Source organism: Neodiprion fabricii, chromosome 1 (genome assembly GCF_021155785.1).
Source record: "Neodiprion fabricii isolate iyNeoFabr1 chromosome 1, iyNeoFabr1.1, whole genome shotgun sequence".
NCBI classification, from domain to species: domain Eukaryota; kingdom Metazoa; phylum Arthropoda; class Insecta; order Hymenoptera; family Diprionidae; genus Neodiprion; species Neodiprion fabricii.
Window position 1 is genome coordinate 21,861,909 of NC_060239.1, and position 18,860 is coordinate 21,880,768.

At 39.5% G+C, this 18,860-nt stretch overlaps 3 protein-coding genes across 3 annotated transcripts; 1 reads left to right on the forward strand and 2 right to left on the reverse strand.

Moving 5' to 3' along the window:
* Window positions 1–400: 400 nt before the first annotated feature.
* Window positions 401–4,846, reverse strand: LOC124182604. The gene is made up of 3 exons (XM_046570098.1): window positions 4,218–4,846; window positions 4,062–4,136; window positions 401–1,510 (listed from the first exon to the last, which is right to left on the reverse strand). Exons 1-3 carry the CDS (start codon window positions 4,642–4,644, stop codon window positions 1,248–1,250), a joined length of 765 nt encoding a protein of 254 aa, XP_046426054.1. The 5' UTR covers window positions 4,645–4,846; the 3' UTR covers window positions 401–1,247.
* A 4,291-nt stretch (window positions 4,847–9,137) lies between these two features.
* LOC124187855 lies at window positions 9,138–10,350 on the forward strand. The gene is made up of 3 exons (XM_046580042.1): window positions 9,138–9,468; window positions 9,673–10,149; window positions 10,235–10,350. The coding sequence occupies exons 1-3, from the start codon at window positions 9,138–9,140 to the stop codon at window positions 10,348–10,350; spliced, it is 924 nt and encodes a 307-aa protein (XP_046435998.1).
* Window positions 10,351–10,432: 82 nt separating this feature from the next.
* On the reverse strand, window positions 10,433–14,115 carry LOC124182727. The gene is made up of 3 exons (XM_046570330.1): window positions 13,986–14,115; window positions 12,477–12,982; window positions 10,433–12,002 (listed from the first exon to the last, which is right to left on the reverse strand). The coding sequence occupies exons 2-3, from the start codon at window positions 12,970–12,972 to the stop codon at window positions 11,635–11,637; spliced, it is 864 nt and encodes a 287-aa protein (XP_046426286.1). The 5' UTR covers window positions 12,973–12,982; window positions 13,986–14,115; the 3' UTR covers window positions 10,433–11,634.
* Between the last annotated feature and the right edge of the window lie 4,745 nt (window positions 14,116–18,860).

Genomic DNA, 18,860 nt, shown 5'->3' on the forward strand with positions numbered 1-18,860 from the left:
TACTCGTATTTTTATTTTCAACGTGTTTCTTTTTTTTTTTTTTTTTTTTCTTCGTTCGTTAATGTTTTACTCAGTTAACGCCGTACGCTGCAGGTTGTATATAATATCGGGCTCCCTCAGGCGGTATCAACAAACATAAGCTACGCTGACCAAGTAGCCTCGATTCAATTCGTAACGATTCCGACAATTTCTCGTTAATTGATTGGAGATCCCCGATGAATTAATATTCAGTAAATTGTGATGAGTTTTTCGCGAGTCAGCTCAACCTACTCTGAACTTGAGTGGCTGCGTATTTGCGAACTCGATTACATGATTTCTCGTGTAATATCTACTCTTGGTAATCTTGGAAGGTAAAAGGAAAGACAAAGAAAAAGTCGGCTTATCTTATTTTTGAAATTTTTTTATTCATTTATATCGAATGATGTGTCTATTACATCAGCATACAAAAAATAAATATCCAGGCAGAAAATCTCTGCAGTATAGAGATACATACGCTTACAACTATTAGTCTGTTGATTAATAAATATTTAGGTATATATCATATACGTCTGCGTAGTTGGTAAGGGTATCACCGTTCTGAGCATGTCGAAAGTTGGGAAAATGGGAGGCGGAGTGTCTTTGGTACCGTGGGTATCATCATTGAGGGTAGATTTTCATTTAATAATCATTATCGTCTTCTCTTCAAGCAGAGATAGCATTCCGTTCGTGGTAATTGTCGCGGCGATGAAGTATGTCACGTCATTTTTCGATACGTCAAAATTTTGAAGGGGTTACGATTGTAGCCTGAAGCAACTGGGGACCAGCTGACCATGATAGTATATTCCAAAAGTCACTTTCTACCAGCCTTCCTTCACTGTCACGTGTATCAAAGTCGTAACCCGTGTCTCGTTGATCACGACAGTTCGTCGCTTCGTCGACGTCCGTCCGTTTGTCACCGGAACAGGAGGAACCTGTCGGTAGTCTCATACGCGTATTTGTCACAATAGCTTTTTTACACTTTTCTTGTTTTTCGTTCACTATATGTAAGTAGAAAACTTTCACATACTTTGTTTTCACCAGGGTCTCTGGTCCGAGTGTTTCCTCCGTTATTTGCATTGAGCCGAGAGATCCGTGCTTACTGCTCAGTCCTCGCTCACTCTGCAATTATTTCTGTCAAAGGATGAGTCAGTCGGCTATTCGGGCGAGAAAGCGTCCTGCGTCCGTGTAGGTATCGTTAGGTCTCTGTCAAGGATTGGGGTTAGCTACTACTAGGAGTTTTTAACCGCGTAATCGATCGAGTATCCCCGGTATGGTAGATCGCCAAAATCGGTATCGTCCAGCGATCGTCTGTGGCCATGACCGTGGCTCTCCTGAGCGTAGATCACGTGGTGACCGCCACCGTCGTCATGACCTCCGGCCAGCTTCTTCGCTGCCACGATCAGGGACAACATCAAGGCAAGACCGGAAACCATTAACGCCTTCATCGCCAATAGACCCAAAGCTCCTAGCCCCAAGGCACCCATCATCTTTCCTGTTAACAAGAAATTACTCGTAACAACCGGCACGCGTTGACCCAAGTAGAATTATTATACACTTGAATACGACTCGAAATATATGTATACATAGATATACATATATTGTAGTTTCCAGGTCTGGGTAATATTCGAAATGGTTTAATTTTAAATACGCAATCAAAATGCAAATAGTATTTTGCATTTTCTGTTTTCTATTCTGAATAGAAAAATTGAAGGAAAAATGTACGCATTTAACTGTTTTGTCAGATGCCTCTATTCAAATGAGTTTTGAACGTTTGAAAAAATTCCGTAACCAATAATTTATTTCGGTATTCGCTCAGATAGGAATAAGTAGTGTCAGAATTATCAGGTTTTGACTTAATTTTTTGCTTAAAAAGATCTATTTAGTAATGCATTATTCTTTCGCTCGAATAAAGCAGTGATCTTGCATATATTGTATGCGTAAATACGAAATATCTTTATCTGTAGTCTCACATTTCAGTGAAATGAGATCGTTTTGTGATTTCAATGTTAGCAATATTTTTTGAACAACTAAGACTACCCACATTACGATACTTGTCTATCATCGTTTAACCATTTGCACGATTATTTTTATACGGTGGAATTATAATGTGCCCAGTAGAGGGCACACCAACAGAATACAATATCAAGAAGTGAAGATACGTATCAAAAATATGATTCTCGTACAAAACAAAACCATAAGCCTATGCACGGCGTATCTCAATTATTAGAAAAAGTTTAACTATTTACGGTATATAATGAAACATTTTACATTTTGTAACTAATTTTAAATACCCTATTTTAGATTTGTCAATTTAAATAGAATTTTTCAGAGCATTTCTCATATGCTATTTTAAATGCATTTGTGATAGCATTTTACCCAGCCCTGGACTAACTGCAGGCTTAGCTAATCTCGTGGGGCAACCGTTCCTTAATTCCAAAAAACAGCTCGGTTTATAGCCCCTACCATTCTTTCTTTGGTTATTCACCTTGTTCTGCTAATATAAAAATCTGCCGACATGTCATTTTTTAAATATATCAACCTTCGGTAAGTATGCACAAAGTTTCGTCGTCACAAATTTTTCAAAAAATTAAAAGTCAAAAGTGCAATAGTTTTCGTATCTCACCAATAACCAATATATGTATAACTCGCATAGTAATTACATTCTTACCGCTATTTACCTCTTCCTAAAAACAATTTCGAGAAGACGAAACATCATTGCAAATCTATTTAATTTTCAGGTGTCGCAAGGCACCCGGTAAGAAAAGCCCCAAGTTTCGGGTCGCTAAGTATAATCGAGCAAGAATAACGTGGTACCAACAGGGTGATACTGGCATACCAAAATAATGAAAACAACCGTGATAGTCATTCTCGATTAAGACTCTTCTCAGTTTTCAACTTTATAAAGACTCATGTCATTGTATCTTCTAAAAAGTTGAATAATATCCAGAGCCTTTCGCCACTCATTTGCACCACAATTAAGGGGCAGTCCATTAATTACGTAAAAGATTTTCAGACGGAGAAAGATATGTTTTGAAACACATGTCTTACATTAAAGTCTTTTAATCTCAAATGTACCGGGAACGAATGGAATTGTTTAAATCTCGATCATAGCATCATCACCGCAATCTTTCTTTAAATAATATTTTACTTCGTCTCCAGAACTCAAGCAGTTAGTTATTCACGTTATTTTGCATTTGTAGCGTTATTTTGAGAAAAAAAGTTTTACGTAAGAATTACATAAGAAGGGGGGGGGGGGGGGGGGGGCAACTAGCGCTTACAATGCATTAAACAAGGAAAGAGGAAAGATGAGATATCTTGGAAAATAAACCTACGTATATTTACAGAGGTCCCATTAAGCATACACGTAGATTAATCAGATTGGTCAGATAAGTCAGTGTTATAACACAAGTCTTGGTAGTCAAAAAGAATCTCCAGTCAATGTTTCTGGCAAGTTACTTTAATCTTGCCGATCCGTTTTGCAAAGTTGGTCTAGCAATTAGCTATCAATTTTACATTGAAGAAGTGAGATTAAATCGAACAATGTCCCATACTACAGGAGTTCATATCTGTTGATATATATTTCAAAAAAGTCTTATTGACCAAGAATACTATTGAAACTGATACTAAAAGCTAACTTGTGAATACAACTTGAAAATCAGTACCATTTACTTCAACGATACTCTATTCCTTGATTACTTATTGTACATCACTGTAAGACGATTTGAATTCTTTTTTCGTCCTGATATTTGGGTTGTTATAACTACCTATTTGATTGATCGTGTGTTATTTTCGTTGTTTAATAATAAATAATCAGCATTCTAATCTGAACTTCTTCGGATGTAGCTATAATTTGATGCAATGCTTTCACAGAACTCTATTTGAATCTATTATTCTCAAAACGAGATAATTACTAAGGAATATTAATTGAATAATAATAAATAATAAATAAAATGAATAATTACTAAAGAATATATTTGAAAACTTTGGTATGTCACCTAACAATTTCTGTTAATTACAAAGTATGATTTATGGGAACGTCTTACCCATCATCAGTGCCATCATCATGACGCCTCCGCCACCTCCTTTACCGCCGCCAAAACCATCGCCTTTTTTCCGACCTGAAATCAATTGAAACATTATAATTCCCTGATCGATTTTTTCAGAGCTTATATAAATCAGAAGCCTGCGAAGATCAATACCTTGATTAGCGTTTGGTAGCGACTCCTTCAGAGCCGTTTCCAGATTGTCCGGAAGAAGACTTGGCAGTTTCACCCTCAGCTCACGTCCTTCCAAAAAGTTGACGATCTCCTCAACTACTCCAGAGTTCTTCATGTTTCTCGCCCTCCGAGATAACATTGGAGCTGAGGTCTCAATCAATTGAACACCCTCGGATAGCTCAAGATTTGGAACCGCCGCTGACTTTTCGAGGAACTGTTGAACCACTTTTCGCACAATTCGAACCCCGTGGCACGACACGGATACGTTTTTTGGATCCTCCTTTGCGCACAAGTTGGTGAAACCTCCTAACACTCCACCCGAACGCTCCACCCAAAGTTCATCGGCCGTCGTAGACCCGATGAAGACGAGGACAAGCATCGGGGCGATAAATTCTCGGTAACTTGCCATTTTTTTTTTATTTTTCGTTCAGTGAGCTCACAAATCACTGCTAACCCAGAGCTACCAGCGCTCCGCAAAACGCTACACTTACTAAACCTTTGGGTTTCCCGTGTTTCGCGAACGGGACCCTGGGATCACTCACTATCCGAGGTTTCGATACCTTCGATGTTTTAGAACCTACAGTAGAGGCCTGAATGATGGGCAAATGAGCTGGATTCTGTTTATATACATCATCCGAGGGGATTGCACCGCAAAAAACAGACAATCCAAGCTCCAATGTACCGAGTACCTGACGTTTTTCACCGCAGTTTCGTTCAATTCTTATTTTAAAGGTTTCAGAGCGTTACAGTTCACCATTGTCGAGAGGAGGCCAATGCCTTGCTATGTTACCTAGTCAACCTTTCCCATACCATCCAACCACTGGACAATCACGTTATACTTTCGCAATTTACCGGACTTTGCGAGACAATCTGTTTTAGTGGAGCATAACCACGGTGAATGTGCCACTCGCGACGTTACGTACATTCTCTTAGTCCGTTTTTCTTCCATAATTACCCGAGAATATCGCGACGTCGTCAAGTTACACCCTCCGCGCCAAGCTTAATTGTGGCGGCAATAGCATTATCTCAAAGCTTACGCTGTATACTCACCAGGTGGAGAAATTTCTCATTCCAGCTGATCCATACACCTTGTTACTTGCAGGATGCGGCAAATTGTTCGATTTGGGCAGCGTTGAAGTTTCACCCTTTTTCGCTTCCTATAACTTTACGTCAGATAATTATACTAATTAGTGTGGCATTCACGTACACGTTTCAGTGGTCAATACAAAAATGAAGGAAACGGTCATTACATTTTCAATTCAGAAAATCGCAGGAGTGAGAGGAGCCGATCGAGAGAGAAAAGCGTAGATGAAGACAGAAGAACCAAATGTAGATCATCTCCGGAGAGACCTTTCTCTTCTGCTCCACTTTTAGAGGGGTCTCATTTACTCGCCGACTTGCTTCCTCACCCAGTCACCCTTTCCCTCCGAAATCTCGAGAATCGAAATCAACTACAGACTGTAGAAAATTATCCTCGTACGTACGGCTCATGTCCGCCGTCAATATGCAACGTTTGGTGAAGCGACAGTGGTTCGGAACACAATTCTTCACGAAACTTTTCATCTTGTCCGTTAGCATTGTAGCCATATGTATATACCCACTCTCAAGCGAAAGCTGAAGAGTTTTTAAGATCGTTAAAGAGCAAACAGCCGTTCACTCGATTGGAACTCATTTTTCACCGGACTCCATAATCCGTGTCACTAGAACAAGTTTTTCTGCCAAGTTTAGAGCCGTTTCGTCATAAAGAGATTTGGTACACTTTTAAAATTGTCTTGCTTTCTGTAAGTTTGATCGTGCTAACCCTACCCTATTTCCACTTACCTTTTTCTTCTCTTTCCTTCCCTTCTTCGAATATTGCTTAACAAATTCACATCGGTTCATTTACAAATGGATCAATCACGTTGCGTGGTGGGAACTATTCCCGTTAACTAGAGCGGTTACAACGTAAGCTGATCTTTAATTCTGAACCATTCAACGGAAAAAATTGTACACGTATGTCTCCAGGGACTATTATCCACTTCACTGCTGAGGAGGAGAAAATTGTACGCCTAGTGTAACAGTATATGTCGGGAGGATTCCTTGAAGGTTAACGATGCGAACGACGCCTCGCCGGCAGATAGGCAACCGAAGTGACACCTGCAAGACATCTGCAATAAGTACACCAGGTGTAACTTTAGTTGCATAACTGCAAGCGAGGCGTCGTTGCTATCGTTAACGCTCACGGAATCCTCCCAGTGTAAATGAGATCAAAGCTGAACGTACCAGATTTTGGCTTCTCACTTTGTTTCAAGCTTCGAGCCTACTAGGTCAACTCATGCGTTTCGCCAAGTAAATCTACTCGCGTATAATCATTAGGAACTGACAGATTTCTTATTTCGTAGGTTTATTATAAAGTACGTCACAACCTGAAAAAGATTAGATATTCGTAAACGCGAAAGTTTGATCGTTACAGGAAAAAGAGTTAGCATCTTCAAATAAACATCATGAAAAATGAGGCAATAACTTTATATTAGATTTGCATGTGATTATAAAAACGATAGGAAGTCTCGCTTGGAAACAATGAGTAACATTTATTTCAAAGCTATACAATTTTAACGGTAATCAACTGACACCAAGTGGCATAAAATATGAATCATCAATATTTGTGCATTAGAAAGGTATCGAGACGATGGCACATAAGGCTACAATGATAGGTCTGCAGTAGCAGTCCACAGCTCACACGTTTTCACTCGGTTGTATTCGCTCGCGGTACAGTGTGAAATCGGTAATCTTTTAGTCCGTGGCATAGAAAGCGACTGGTGAATCGGAAGCCCTGGTTTGAGGATGAACGCCCAATACGATGAAAGGTTCCTCGAGTATAGGGTCATTTTCGTAGACCTGGTATTCGGTTGTGGTCTCGGTCAGACTCGAACTATCGTGCATCAATTTTCCAACGTCACCGATCACCGTCGAAATTTTTGGCGGGTCTTTTACCGAGCCTTCTGTGATGCTCAGAGGATTCTTCCGAATACTCTCACTCTGTACTACACGACTGCTTTTGATTTCACCTTTTTGCAACCCATCCTCTGGCACTCGGTAGCTTTCAAAGTATGCATTTTCCACGGATGGTCGATGTTCCGGATGGTGAATTGAATAAACAGGTTTCGGGTACTTTGCTTCCCGCATTTTGGATCCGGACCCTGGATAGTTTCCACTGTAGTCATGCGAATGATACTTGTGAACATGGTTGAAGTCATCATAATTGTAAAGACGGTATTTTTCCTTACGATCTGGCCCAGATTTGTGGAAATGGTCTTTTATCGCATCTTTGATTCGTCCAAGTAGGCTGAATGGTCTAAACCGCCACTTTTTCGATTTATGATCGTATCGGTCACTGTGTCCCGAATAATGTGGATTGTATCCGGAATGGAAAGATTCGTAGTCTCTGTAACGATGCTTATGTTTGTTGTGTGAATCGTAATTGTCGTCATGATCATAATTATAATGACCGTCGCGTATATCCTTATGACTAGCGTAAGGGTCGTGTTGATTTTTTTGTCGATAATAATCGTCGTAATCTTCGTCATCTGATTTGTTTTCAAAGAAGTAACTTCTGAGTCCAAATATAGCCGAGACAAAAAGACTGAGATTCGAAGAAACGAAACTGAGTATTCCCAATATTGCAATTTTTGATAAAATGATCGGCAGCAGGATCAGGAACTTGACACCTATGCCCGCTAAGAGAGGCAGCAGGACGAGTTTGCTGATCATCAACGTTCCTGCAATGTGCATTATAATGTCAACAATTTTTCAGAGACATGCCGGCCGTGGAGGCAGAAATTACCAATGAACTTACGTTTACCTGAAGCGTTTTCATCTGAGTTGAATTGAAAGCTCTCGTGGTGCAATTCCTTACACTCGCCACATGCGGCCCACGCAAGAATGAGAAGGTAAATCAAAGAGATTCGTAACATTATGAGATTGAAAAACTTTTACATCTTGTTTCTGTGAATCGTACTCATCAGGGATACGTACCAGAAGCAACTAAAGATATTAGACAAAAAAGATTTTTATATAAGGCGATGCCTATAAATCTGATACGCGTAATTATGGTTGCTGGTAACTTACTGTGACAAATAGAATTAATGACCGGTTGTAACATCCTCAAAACTCTGCCCAGTCAATTACTGGAACATATTTTGGCGATACTATGGAACGGAACGAGTATTGTAGGAAAACTGTTCTAGTTACTCTAATGAAATAAATGGTCGACCATTACACGCTCTTAACATACAACTATTTTTCCCGCAAAAACGTGCCACCTGAAAACAAAATTTTTATTCGATATCACCCTTATTGGATAGCGAAGCTGAAGCTCTTCTTTTTTGGAAGTTACTGTGATTAGTTTTTCGCAACCAATTCAGTAAAAAAACTACTATTGTACATTACAGGAGCTACGTTTGGCGTGAAATGAAAAATCCGGAACTTGATTGAAGTGGGAAATGGTGAGGTAGTTGAAGATTTTTCTTGAGAAGAAACATCTTACTAACCTCGATCTATTTTGTGCAATAATAACGGCGTCAAACTGCATTCATAATAAGATTTTAATCATGTACGTGCGTAATAACATTTACAATAAGGTCCGCTGCTAACGAGATAGCGTGTTAAAAGTACACTTAGACACTACGCGGATGGCTGGTTAAGCATGAAACTTCATATATAAACTGATCTCTAAAGCTACTGGTGACTCAGTTTCCGCGAGTCAGCGACACCAGACAAAATGTCTCATGTAAACTGCGATATCAAATTTTGAAACACAAACGAAGAGCCGTTTTCGTTTTTATTTTTAGGATAAATAAGGACTCAATAGTCATGTTCATCTTGCGGTACGTCACTGTTTTCATACCGATACTTATTGTTAGCATGGCCAGAGTCACCTACTGCACTCCTACGCGATCACACGATACTCTCAGTAATATCTTCGACCTTAACAGTGTCGAAAGATTGTCTGTTAAGCTACTTGAGAACATTAAAAAGTCTAGAGTGTTACGGTTCAATGACTTTGTAAGTATAGGTACGATTCGTAGCCACACGGAAAAACGAACGCGAGGAGATGCAAGCTTTTTAGATATATTTGAAGACGTTGTGAACACAAAATCGCTAAACCTAGACCTTGGTCTCGTAAGCCTCAAGCTGTTCCGAGATGCTGGTGTATTTAACGTCGGCTTAAAACTCGACCCACAAGGCTCCAGAGGTGAGTACTACGTCGAAATAATCATACGATCTTTGCTTCATATGAAAACGCGATTCTCATCACCAATTTTGCATTACTTCAAATTATTATTTATTCTTCACGGTCATTGCTTTCACATTTCAAATAAACGCTACGTTCTTAACAAATTTTGTGTACTAATCGATACGGTAATCTGCAATCTCGATAATTGATTTCTTTTATAAGGCGAGAAGGAAGATGGTCAAATGTTACCTCTACTATTGATTGGATTGAAAACGACAATGTTTATTATTGGGGTGGTATCATTCGTTGGATTACTGACGCTTAAAGCGTTCATTGTGTCAAAAACCGCAATACTAATAGCGGTTATCTTGGGTTTGAAGAAGCTCTTTGGCGGTCATGAAAAAGTAGCATATGAGACGGTTTACGATCATCACGCCGTTATCCCAGATCACCACCAATACTTCGATCATCATTATGAGCCAGAAGTTTTCAAAGGCCATCCAGAAATGCTTGATCAAAAATTAGTTGGCATCTACAATCTGCTAAACGATGAAACGCAGATTTTTCAGGAAAGCCAGGACGTCCCAAAGTACGAATTTTTAGCACATGAACCCGACACGCTCCAGGGCCAAGACCCCAATGGACTGTTTGACGATGGTCCAAAAGAGTACAAGCTCGAAAGTCATCAGAAAAGGAGAAGTAGAGACTGATTTGAAGAATTGAACTAGCGCCCTGCCTGTAATATGTAATTATTTTATTACCCCGAAAATGTTTTGTCTTTCAGGCTGGAGTGACATCGGAAAACGAAAATCATTTAGCCTTGTGATTGGCAGTCCTCATTACGAACCGCTAGTCCTCAGTTATAAAAAAATCGCAGGAGGGAAGAATTTGCAATCATAGCTTTAAATTTTCAACCGTTTCGCCAACTTGTTCATCTTCATCGATCAGTACTCACCGCGGGGTAAAAAGGAGATTCAGGACACTTGAAAAAAAATATTTATTCATAATATAACAATAATCTTACATAGTTAGGATTCATTTATATGACATGTAGAATGAAAATAAATTAGATAATAACAGCATGAATGTGGGTCTTGCGCTGGTATCGTTAGAACTCAACAATTTTTCGTTGTGCTGCATCCTATTGTACGGAGATCCTACATAAATATGTTTAATGTCCCGTTCGTCTTATCGTAGGTCCGTCAGTTTTGTCTGGTTCAATTGGTACCCGTGCTTACCCAATTTAACAGCATGTAGCTATATCCCTTTCGGTCGACGTCACAGTATCAAGTTTAAGTAGTTATCACAGTATTCACCAGAAGTCTAATATTCACCAGCAACGAAGTAATAGACAGCCGTCGCCATGTGTAGTCTGCGGTAAACGCGTTGCTTGTTTTAGGTTCTCAACCTGTACTTCTCAATTTCACCTGGTAGTTTCTAGCTTGTCATATTGTTTGTCGTGTGTGGGTGGTAATCTTGAATGACCAAGGTGCCTTGTCTATCAGTCTGTCAGGGTCAAATAATTCCGTTAATTTTGTCTTTCGATAGTCATATCAAATCTCACGTACTGATGACGTGACTCTAGTCAATAAATATAATAAAATCAATAAATAATATAAATAAAACTATAACATAAGACAATTATGAACTGATTTTACCACAGAATCAAGAATCTCAAACACGTTATACTAGCTCAGGAAGTTGCGTTGGATGCAACTAAAATAGCAAATGAAAACCCCTGCTATATGGATGGATGAAACATGAAAAGAGTAGAAGAGCCGGATTCTTAGAAACGTTGTGTGATTTAAACGTTACGAGTTTCATTTAGCTGGGGTGAAATTAGGTACATCAAGATGATGCATCAACTATTGGAAAATGAAGGTATGGTTAAAACAGTCGTAAGAATGGTACAAATAAATCGTCAATGATGCGAGTCGTAGTGGTTTGAAACCATTTGAAGCGATCCCAATTCATAATTCTTATAAGTAAACGTGGCCAATTATCAATCACGAATAGTCTAGTCAAAATCTCTATCAGTATGGGATTTCAATTTTTGCAGTTAATATTATGCAAGGACTCATCCAGGCATTAGCTTGTGAACATTCTTGTTGGTATGAGCTCTTGAAATTTGCCACAGACCCACTGTAACACTTCTGCGGTAAGTGGAGGTTATAGACGATTTTCTTAATTTTTGTGGGCGCTGTAAGCCAAGTCTTGAGCGTCGCTCACTCCTTTCGAAGAAATGGCCACAGGGGAGACATCCAGGTTCCTGCCCCATCCGCTAGAGTAGCTATCCCCATGGCCATGGTCAGAACTGTAGGAGTGGCTCGAGGAGTGGTGCGGATGTGCGACTACCTCATAGGTAACGTGCTTCTGCTGGGAGAAGAGTTTCTTCAACCCGATTATACTGGCAAGAAGCAGGGCGATCTTTGACAGAAGTAAGGCCTTGCCAACGAGCAGGGCGAGACCCTTAAAAGCCAGACCACCAATCAAACCGATCTTGAGGGCTGCGGCAGCGAGTAGAGGCCCCATGTTGTTTTTTTTCCCACGACCTTGTGACCAAAAAGAGATATAATTAATTCACATGAACAGCAGAGACGTCGTTTTGCGTAAAGCATATTTTTCTTGTAGATAATGTGGCATCCATTCATCAAAAAAAAGTACGGGTTAATAAGATTTTGTATTCGGTCAACGAGCTTACAGTTAAAGAGCAAGTACAAATTTGGAATGACTTATTACCAAGAGACAAATACGGGTAAACAAGATTTTGTATTCAGTCAACGAGCTTACAGTTAAAGAGTAAGCACAAATTTGGAATGATTTATTTCACGCTATAAACGACCAAGCTGCCCAGTACATACAAGTCGATTATATTCAATTCATATACATGAGAAATAAAGCGAATTAGATACAACGGTAATAGGCCCTCAAGCATTCCAAAGACGTGGAATTTTATTTCAAAATGGTGCAAGAATCTAATGTTCCGGTTCAGAGATTTTAAAGTAATCACAGCAGATGTAACTTACCATCTTGGACAGCTTTGTCGGAGTGTTCGATGGATAATCCAAGATTCAATGAACCTGTTTCATCCTCGGAAGCGGAAACAACCACGTCATCTTCTGGAAGTATTCGCCATTTGATACTCCTCGACTTGACAAACGAGTAAATTTTATTTGTTATGAGATCCAAGACTTCCGAATCTTCATCGTTGCTTCTGGCAGCGGTAAACATAGCCTCCTCCGTTACCTGGCTCGTCTTTCGAATTTCAATATCGTCAGTCAATTCGATAGAGGCCTTTTTCAATAGCTTGTTCATGTAGGTAACCAACTTCAGCATCACGCAGCTGCTCACTTCGTTCTGAGAGCACTTGGCGTTCAACTTACGGAGAAGCTCTTCTTCATACTTAGCCCTGTCGGTCATGGTCACCGACTGCTGCTGGTGAATCTCGACCTTCTCTACCTTTTCCACCGGATTGGCCAATGCCATGGCCACCATAGCCAGAAACATTAAAGCTGCCTTCATTTTTACTCTACTGCAAAAATGAATTGCGGTTATAATTTATTTTTCAGTTGCATATTCGGTGAGTGCTAACCTCTATTTTCACACTCCATTGATCATGCGTGACAATCCTAACAATCGGAATGAACTGAGTTAACGCAAATATATTAATACATATTGCTGATAACGACTGAAACCTATTGATGCAGTTAGAGGGAAAAATCTTGAGTGTGTAATATATTTTCAATATAGGATAACAGGTCTTCACTTTTTTGAGTAGCGCAGCTTAATGAAATGACACCTTCCGAAGCTACTTAATCCACAATCCGTTAACATTATCTATTGCACCTTATTGTATATCTGTAATCAAAGAAGACGTAGCGTACAAGATTCAAATGACTGTTCGCTTTGAATGATAGAATAACCAAATGGCAGGGATCGTTTAAATTTCATTAAGTTTACGAGTTTGCTCAGTGACAATTACCGATTATCACATGAACTTGACAGTGGAATATGAATGCTTAAGAGGCTGCCCTGGTCGATTTCGACGTTAACGTATATATCTTCAAATATTGAAGTCCACGCATCTCAAACATGAAAGAGGGCTTGGCAGTCCCGTGCTATACATAATTCCTAACAAAAACATTCAAACGTATTATCATTTCACGCAGAAATAAAGAAATCGCACGGGTTCTACGAAATCACAATAGTAAATTCGTGGAAGTTCTTCATTTCTGCGTCAGATTCTGCGTCAGTGTTGAAATGTTTTTGTTCTGAACAGCATATAAAATGGGTCTGTTCAGCCCTTTTTCACATTTGAGGTGAGTGAACTTTTGATATTTGAAGACATATACGTTACGTCGAAATTGATTAGTATACCCTATTAACCATAAGAATCGCGCAACGATATTCACCGCTTGTCACTTGCCAATGGAAGTTGGCACTTGAACAACATGTTCATTTTGACTTCACTTCGTCACAAAAATGGTCCGCACAAATGAATTGATAATGAAGGTGTCACTCAAAGTGGTACTAACCTCTATGACTGCACGACACGTCTTATGAAACGCTGGACCTTCTCGATTAATGACGACGCTTGCAGTGATGACACTTTTTTAATTTTGAAATCAGCCCCTGCGAGCCGAAGTGCGTGGTATGTGCAAGAGCTCTGAGCCGCGTATAGGCGAGGCGACTTTATATAGGTAGATCGTGTTTGATAGATACCACCACATGAGGAGTTTCCCTCCTCCAGCTTGATGCTGGGTTCCAGAAGCGGAGAAGATGGGATTGGGCTCATCTTAAGGTAAGGGAAGGAAACCAAAGTGGTTCTCGTGCACAAACTGGTTCCCGCGCTATTATGATATACGTTGTAGTGGACAAACATTATGGACCCTGACGCGAGCCCGGCCTAGCGGGAAAACCGTGTCACAGATGTGGAGCACGCAATCCTATCAACGCACCAACATCGCACTATTCTCTACTCCCGTATATCTTGGGACGTATAACGTTGCCCTCGCCCAGTAGGTGCTTCCCGTCGAGGGCACATGCTGGGAATTTTGCTCGACGCATCTTTGTTGCCGAAGGTCAGGTTCTGACTCTAGAACTCCAGAAGCCCGCACTAGTTTCACATGTTCATAATTCATCTATTTTTTTTTCTGTCATTCTTTCCAATTTTGAAATACCAAAGACCTTGACATTTCAAACAGTCATCATGTTATCGGTGCGTGTTGCAATTTTTTATTTCTTGTGATAAACTTTAAGCATGTTACGTTGTATAACTTTGTACTGAATTCTCGTAGATTGAACTCAATGAAAATATACCATGCAACTTAATTGATCATACTCTTTTTCCGTTTTAGCCCCGATAGAAAATTTCCGAGAATTTGGAAAGAGGTTTCGTTGTGAGCCTCAGTCTCATTTTAAACCGTCTACATTTTTCCGTGAATTTAATTCGCTGTCAGGATTCTCACGGTTCTGATTACTTTTGTTGGAAATTTTACCCCATATGACAAAAATTTGTAAATCTTGCGAGCCATTGCCCTAATCCAATCACATGCAAAGTCTGCGAAAAGTGATACTTAGAATCGAAAATAGAAATTAAAGTCAAGCGATTTCTGAGCTTTTATAAAAATTCTTAAGAATTTTCCTTTATTCGTGAAAAATTTATTGCACATAACTATTTCACTAAACCTTTGTTGTGATTAATTTTGTGGTCAGGAATCTAATCAAAGTTTGCCGGAAAATTCATAATACTAAAATTCCGTGTTGAAGCGTATCCTATGATACAGGCATCATCTCGTTGTGTAACCATGAGATTGTATGATATATAAGCCCAATTCTCATGATAGAGGAACAGATTCACCTAGTTATAATATGGATGGATTAAGTCAGTCTTGTCGAAACATCAATACGATAAACAAGATACGAGAAAAATTTCAGTATTGTAATTCGCGTCACCTTTTTCTTTTGGTATAACTTCTACATTTCTAATTATGGAGAGACGAAATTTTAAGGCAAGCTTTATAATGTAGTTGATTAATTGAAGCTGTCGTGAAAGTTTTCCAAAGATGGCATAGCTTCTTGCCACTCGACCCGAAACGTTGAAGTCACCGAGACAGTTCATCGCGTCGCGCTTGACCTTCAGTATATTGCACTTAATGTCCTACTAACGCATGTGGCCTATAATTTGTTAACTATGGTGCACGATCTCTCGCCGGACACACCTTCAGCAATTTTGTTGGTTCTACGTTGAAGCGTCTATCAAACAGCAAAAGACATTTCCAATTGCCGTTATTTTCACCTCAAGCAGGCTCCCAACTTATTCCGAATTCCGATGTGATGTTGGAATCGATGTATCGATAATACGTGAGTATGCAGTGCCGAATACAAAAACTCCGTAAATATACAACGGTACGAAGAACCATCCCACATTCGTGTTACTTCGCTAGTTCTACTCGGGCGTTTAATCAACCATTTTCTCAAAGATTTTTTTCTCCACAAAATCGGCAGAAGAAATCAGTCGCATATATTTATGTAAACTTGAATACATTACGAAAAATGAAACCCTGTAAACTGAAGTCTCGGTGAACAAGATATGGGATGTATTTGTCCGTCAATTCATCGATCCACATAAATTTTTCAGTTCAAAGCAAACCTCATACGAATCCCGTACGTGGAACGAAATTTTTTCTGTGCACTCTTCTATCCACGTTAAATATGCCGCTTCAAAACATCATAGCCTAGGTAAACAATTCAATAATAAGTATCTCACAAGCAGGTATGAGCAACATGAGTTGTTTATACATCAACCATAAGTCACGTGCGGAACTTACATCGATATCTTCCACGCTTCATCGGAAAGCTAAAATTATGTTTATTGTATTGCAAATTCGCAAAATCATTGAACACTACTGCAATACGAGATATCATCTGGTTTGTTTTTAAAATTAATTGGATACCACATTGCATAAAAAATCATCGTTACTCAACTTGCAACGCTGCTAATCATAACATCCCGGGGCTAACGAATGCTGAATCATTTATCTGGGGCTTAGCGAATCTGGAAACACTTTCGGCTGCTATTTGTTAATTGGCGAAAGTCAACAGTGGCGATCACGAGTCCCGTTGCCATTCAGCTCTTTTGATCCACACATTCTGTGAACGGATTCACAAACTACCTCGAATTCGACATCGTTTCAAGACGACGTTCTAACTTCATTGTTTTGTTTTTTGTTAAGTTCATATACAATATACAAAATTTTTACATTGAGCACATGAACGTAAAATACAATATTTCTTTCTATCTTGCAAAGAAATTAGATTTCCACTACATGTCAGGCCTAGAATTCACTAATTCACTTACGAATCTATGCGGAATCACTATAGTGAACGCATTGGTATGATCCTCATTGTCGCATTAATACTAAGAGTTCATAGCAACGAACAAAGCTAAGACAATGTTGATCTGATAGTTGGAAACCATTTAGGTCTTCTGCCCTAGTTAAAGGAGTTATATTAACAAATTTCGGTGAGATATTTCTTAATTACGACTTGTTTTCAAAATAACAAATAACAGAGTCAACCACAACTCGTGAGATCCGCTTGGATGCGAAAGTGTTCGGGACATGGGATGATCTCTTGTGCTTTTCTTAACTCAATAAGTAGTCTTGATAACTGTATTATTATAAAGTATTTACTCCACAAAACGAACTTACTTCGTGTGAATTATTGGTTTCATCTGAAGAAATATCATTCAACTTGATATGATATGAGGATTGACACATTGGATCACGGAATGATCAAACAGATCAGAAATCGTCATACTATTTAATAGAGCAATGAATCGGGCAATATAATGTGGCATTGTAGTTGCTGAAACAAATTGTTTATGGCCTTGATTAGCATAAAAGATGTTCGCCAAGTAAAATAAAAAAAATTAAAATCCCGATCCAAATATTCTGTATGAATTACTGATCACAAAACACATGATTTTCCACTCCAGAATGCGATAGACACTGACATTGTTTTACTGTGATTCTTATCAATAGTTCTCGATACCTTCCGTGACTCTACGGGAACTCTGAGTATTGTCGGTGCTCACTGCATTGAAATAAAAAACAGATTTTCAGGTTTGATGATTTCGTAACAGAACGATAAATGTCAAATCGTATAATTTGTACATGGGTACTGCATTCCGCGGATACGTCTCATAAGAGGAAGAGGGGAGGGCCCGCCACTTCCTAGTCTGGTAAAGGCACGATATGCGACAATGCAGGTAGAGGGCATTCGGTCAAGGCTATACTGCTTTAACAGGTTTCGAAGCCTTAAATTATAGTTACGATCTGGGAGTAAGTATGTGAAATCGAGACAGAGCATGAGATATAGTAGTGACTGGTGGAGTGGCACTTGATCCGGACCATTCATGAAATTGATCATGACGGTCACGGTCGCGTTTTCGCGCCAAGCAATTATGCACCATATTGGTAAAGATCGTTTCACGTGTGGATAAGTTCAACCATAACGACGAATGCGTGCTACAGATTGAGACGACTTTCCTCTGGAATATGAATTGCGACAATTACAGAAGTTGTGAATTACATAGCAGCCCCAACGCGACATCCACTATCAACAGGTCAACTCGTAGCCACATATAAAATAAAGCACGACAGTTTCGTATCTCCAGGTGTACGTAAAGGCGCTGCTTCTCCAGGTACCTACTTTCCATTGCGTTTCTAGCTAGAGTAATTTTCTACCGTTTGATCTGCTGGCAAACTGTATATATCTATGCACGCACAAGATATCGTGGGCGATCAATGCATCGTGTTCTATGTGTGTGACCTCGATCATCGCACAAGGTCGATACGAGCCCACCGCAAGGAATGTGCCACGATTTCATGCTCGTCTGATTGTTGTATAGCTTGGCACCGTTACATTATAATATGAAATGAGCATTTCAGCCGATGGAGCTATGCGCAGTTGTGGCCTGCCTAAATTCTCATTGGTAGGTAGTTACGGTAGGTGGTACAAAGATGCTGGCAGTACAGGCGCACAGTGAGAAACGCCAATTTTTCTTACTTTTACATAACAATTACTGAAGAATTACGCGAAATGCTGATTCGTTATTAGGAGAGCGAAATATAACGAATTTCTCTCTGCGAAAGCGCTACATAGGCGGTAATGGAATCTCTTTAATCGGAATCAAATGAAACAACATCGTGACGTTTCCTGTTTTCACAAACGAGGGCACCTGGTCAACAGGTTTGTTTGGTTCATTTCTCGGGACTCCGGTAAGAAATCGTACACAGCATCCCGCTGACCGGTTAGATTCATTACGCATACTTTTTTCTCTTCTTCTTTCTCCTAATGGAAATCGTCAGCTAGTGTTGGAAATTATCATTTATCGCATAATACGA

Coding starts and splice junctions, on each gene's coding strand:
- LOC124182727 (XM_046570330.1), bottom strand. CDS start 12,972: ATGAAGGCAGCTTTAATGTTTCTGGCTATGGTGGCCATGGCATTGGCC. Junction 12,003..12,476: donor CGACAAAGCTGTCCAAGATG/GTAAGTTACATC, acceptor TTTGGTCACAAG/GTCGTGGGAAAAAAAACAAC.
- LOC124182604 (XM_046570098.1), bottom strand. CDS start 4,644: ATGGCAAGTTACCGAGAATTTATCGCCCCGATGCTTGTCCTCGTCTTC. Junction 4,137..4,217: donor GCTACCAAACGCTAATCAAG/GTATTGATCTTC, acceptor AATTGATTTCAG/GTCGGAAAAAAGGCGATGGT. Junction 1,511..4,061: donor GATGATGGCACTGATGATGG/GTAAGACGTTCC, acceptor TCTTGTTAACAG/GAAAGATGATGGGTGCCTTG.
- LOC124187855 (XM_046580042.1), top strand. CDS start 9,138: ATGGCCAGAGTCACCTACTGCACTCCTACGCGATCACACGATACTCTC. Junction 9,469..9,672: donor CGACCCACAAGGCTCCAGAG/GTGAGTACTACG, acceptor TTCTTTTATAAG/GCGAGAAGGAAGATGGTCAA. Junction 10,150..10,234: donor AAGTCATCAGAAAAGGAGAA/GTAGAGACTGAT, acceptor TTTGTCTTTCAG/GCTGGAGTGACATCGGAAAA.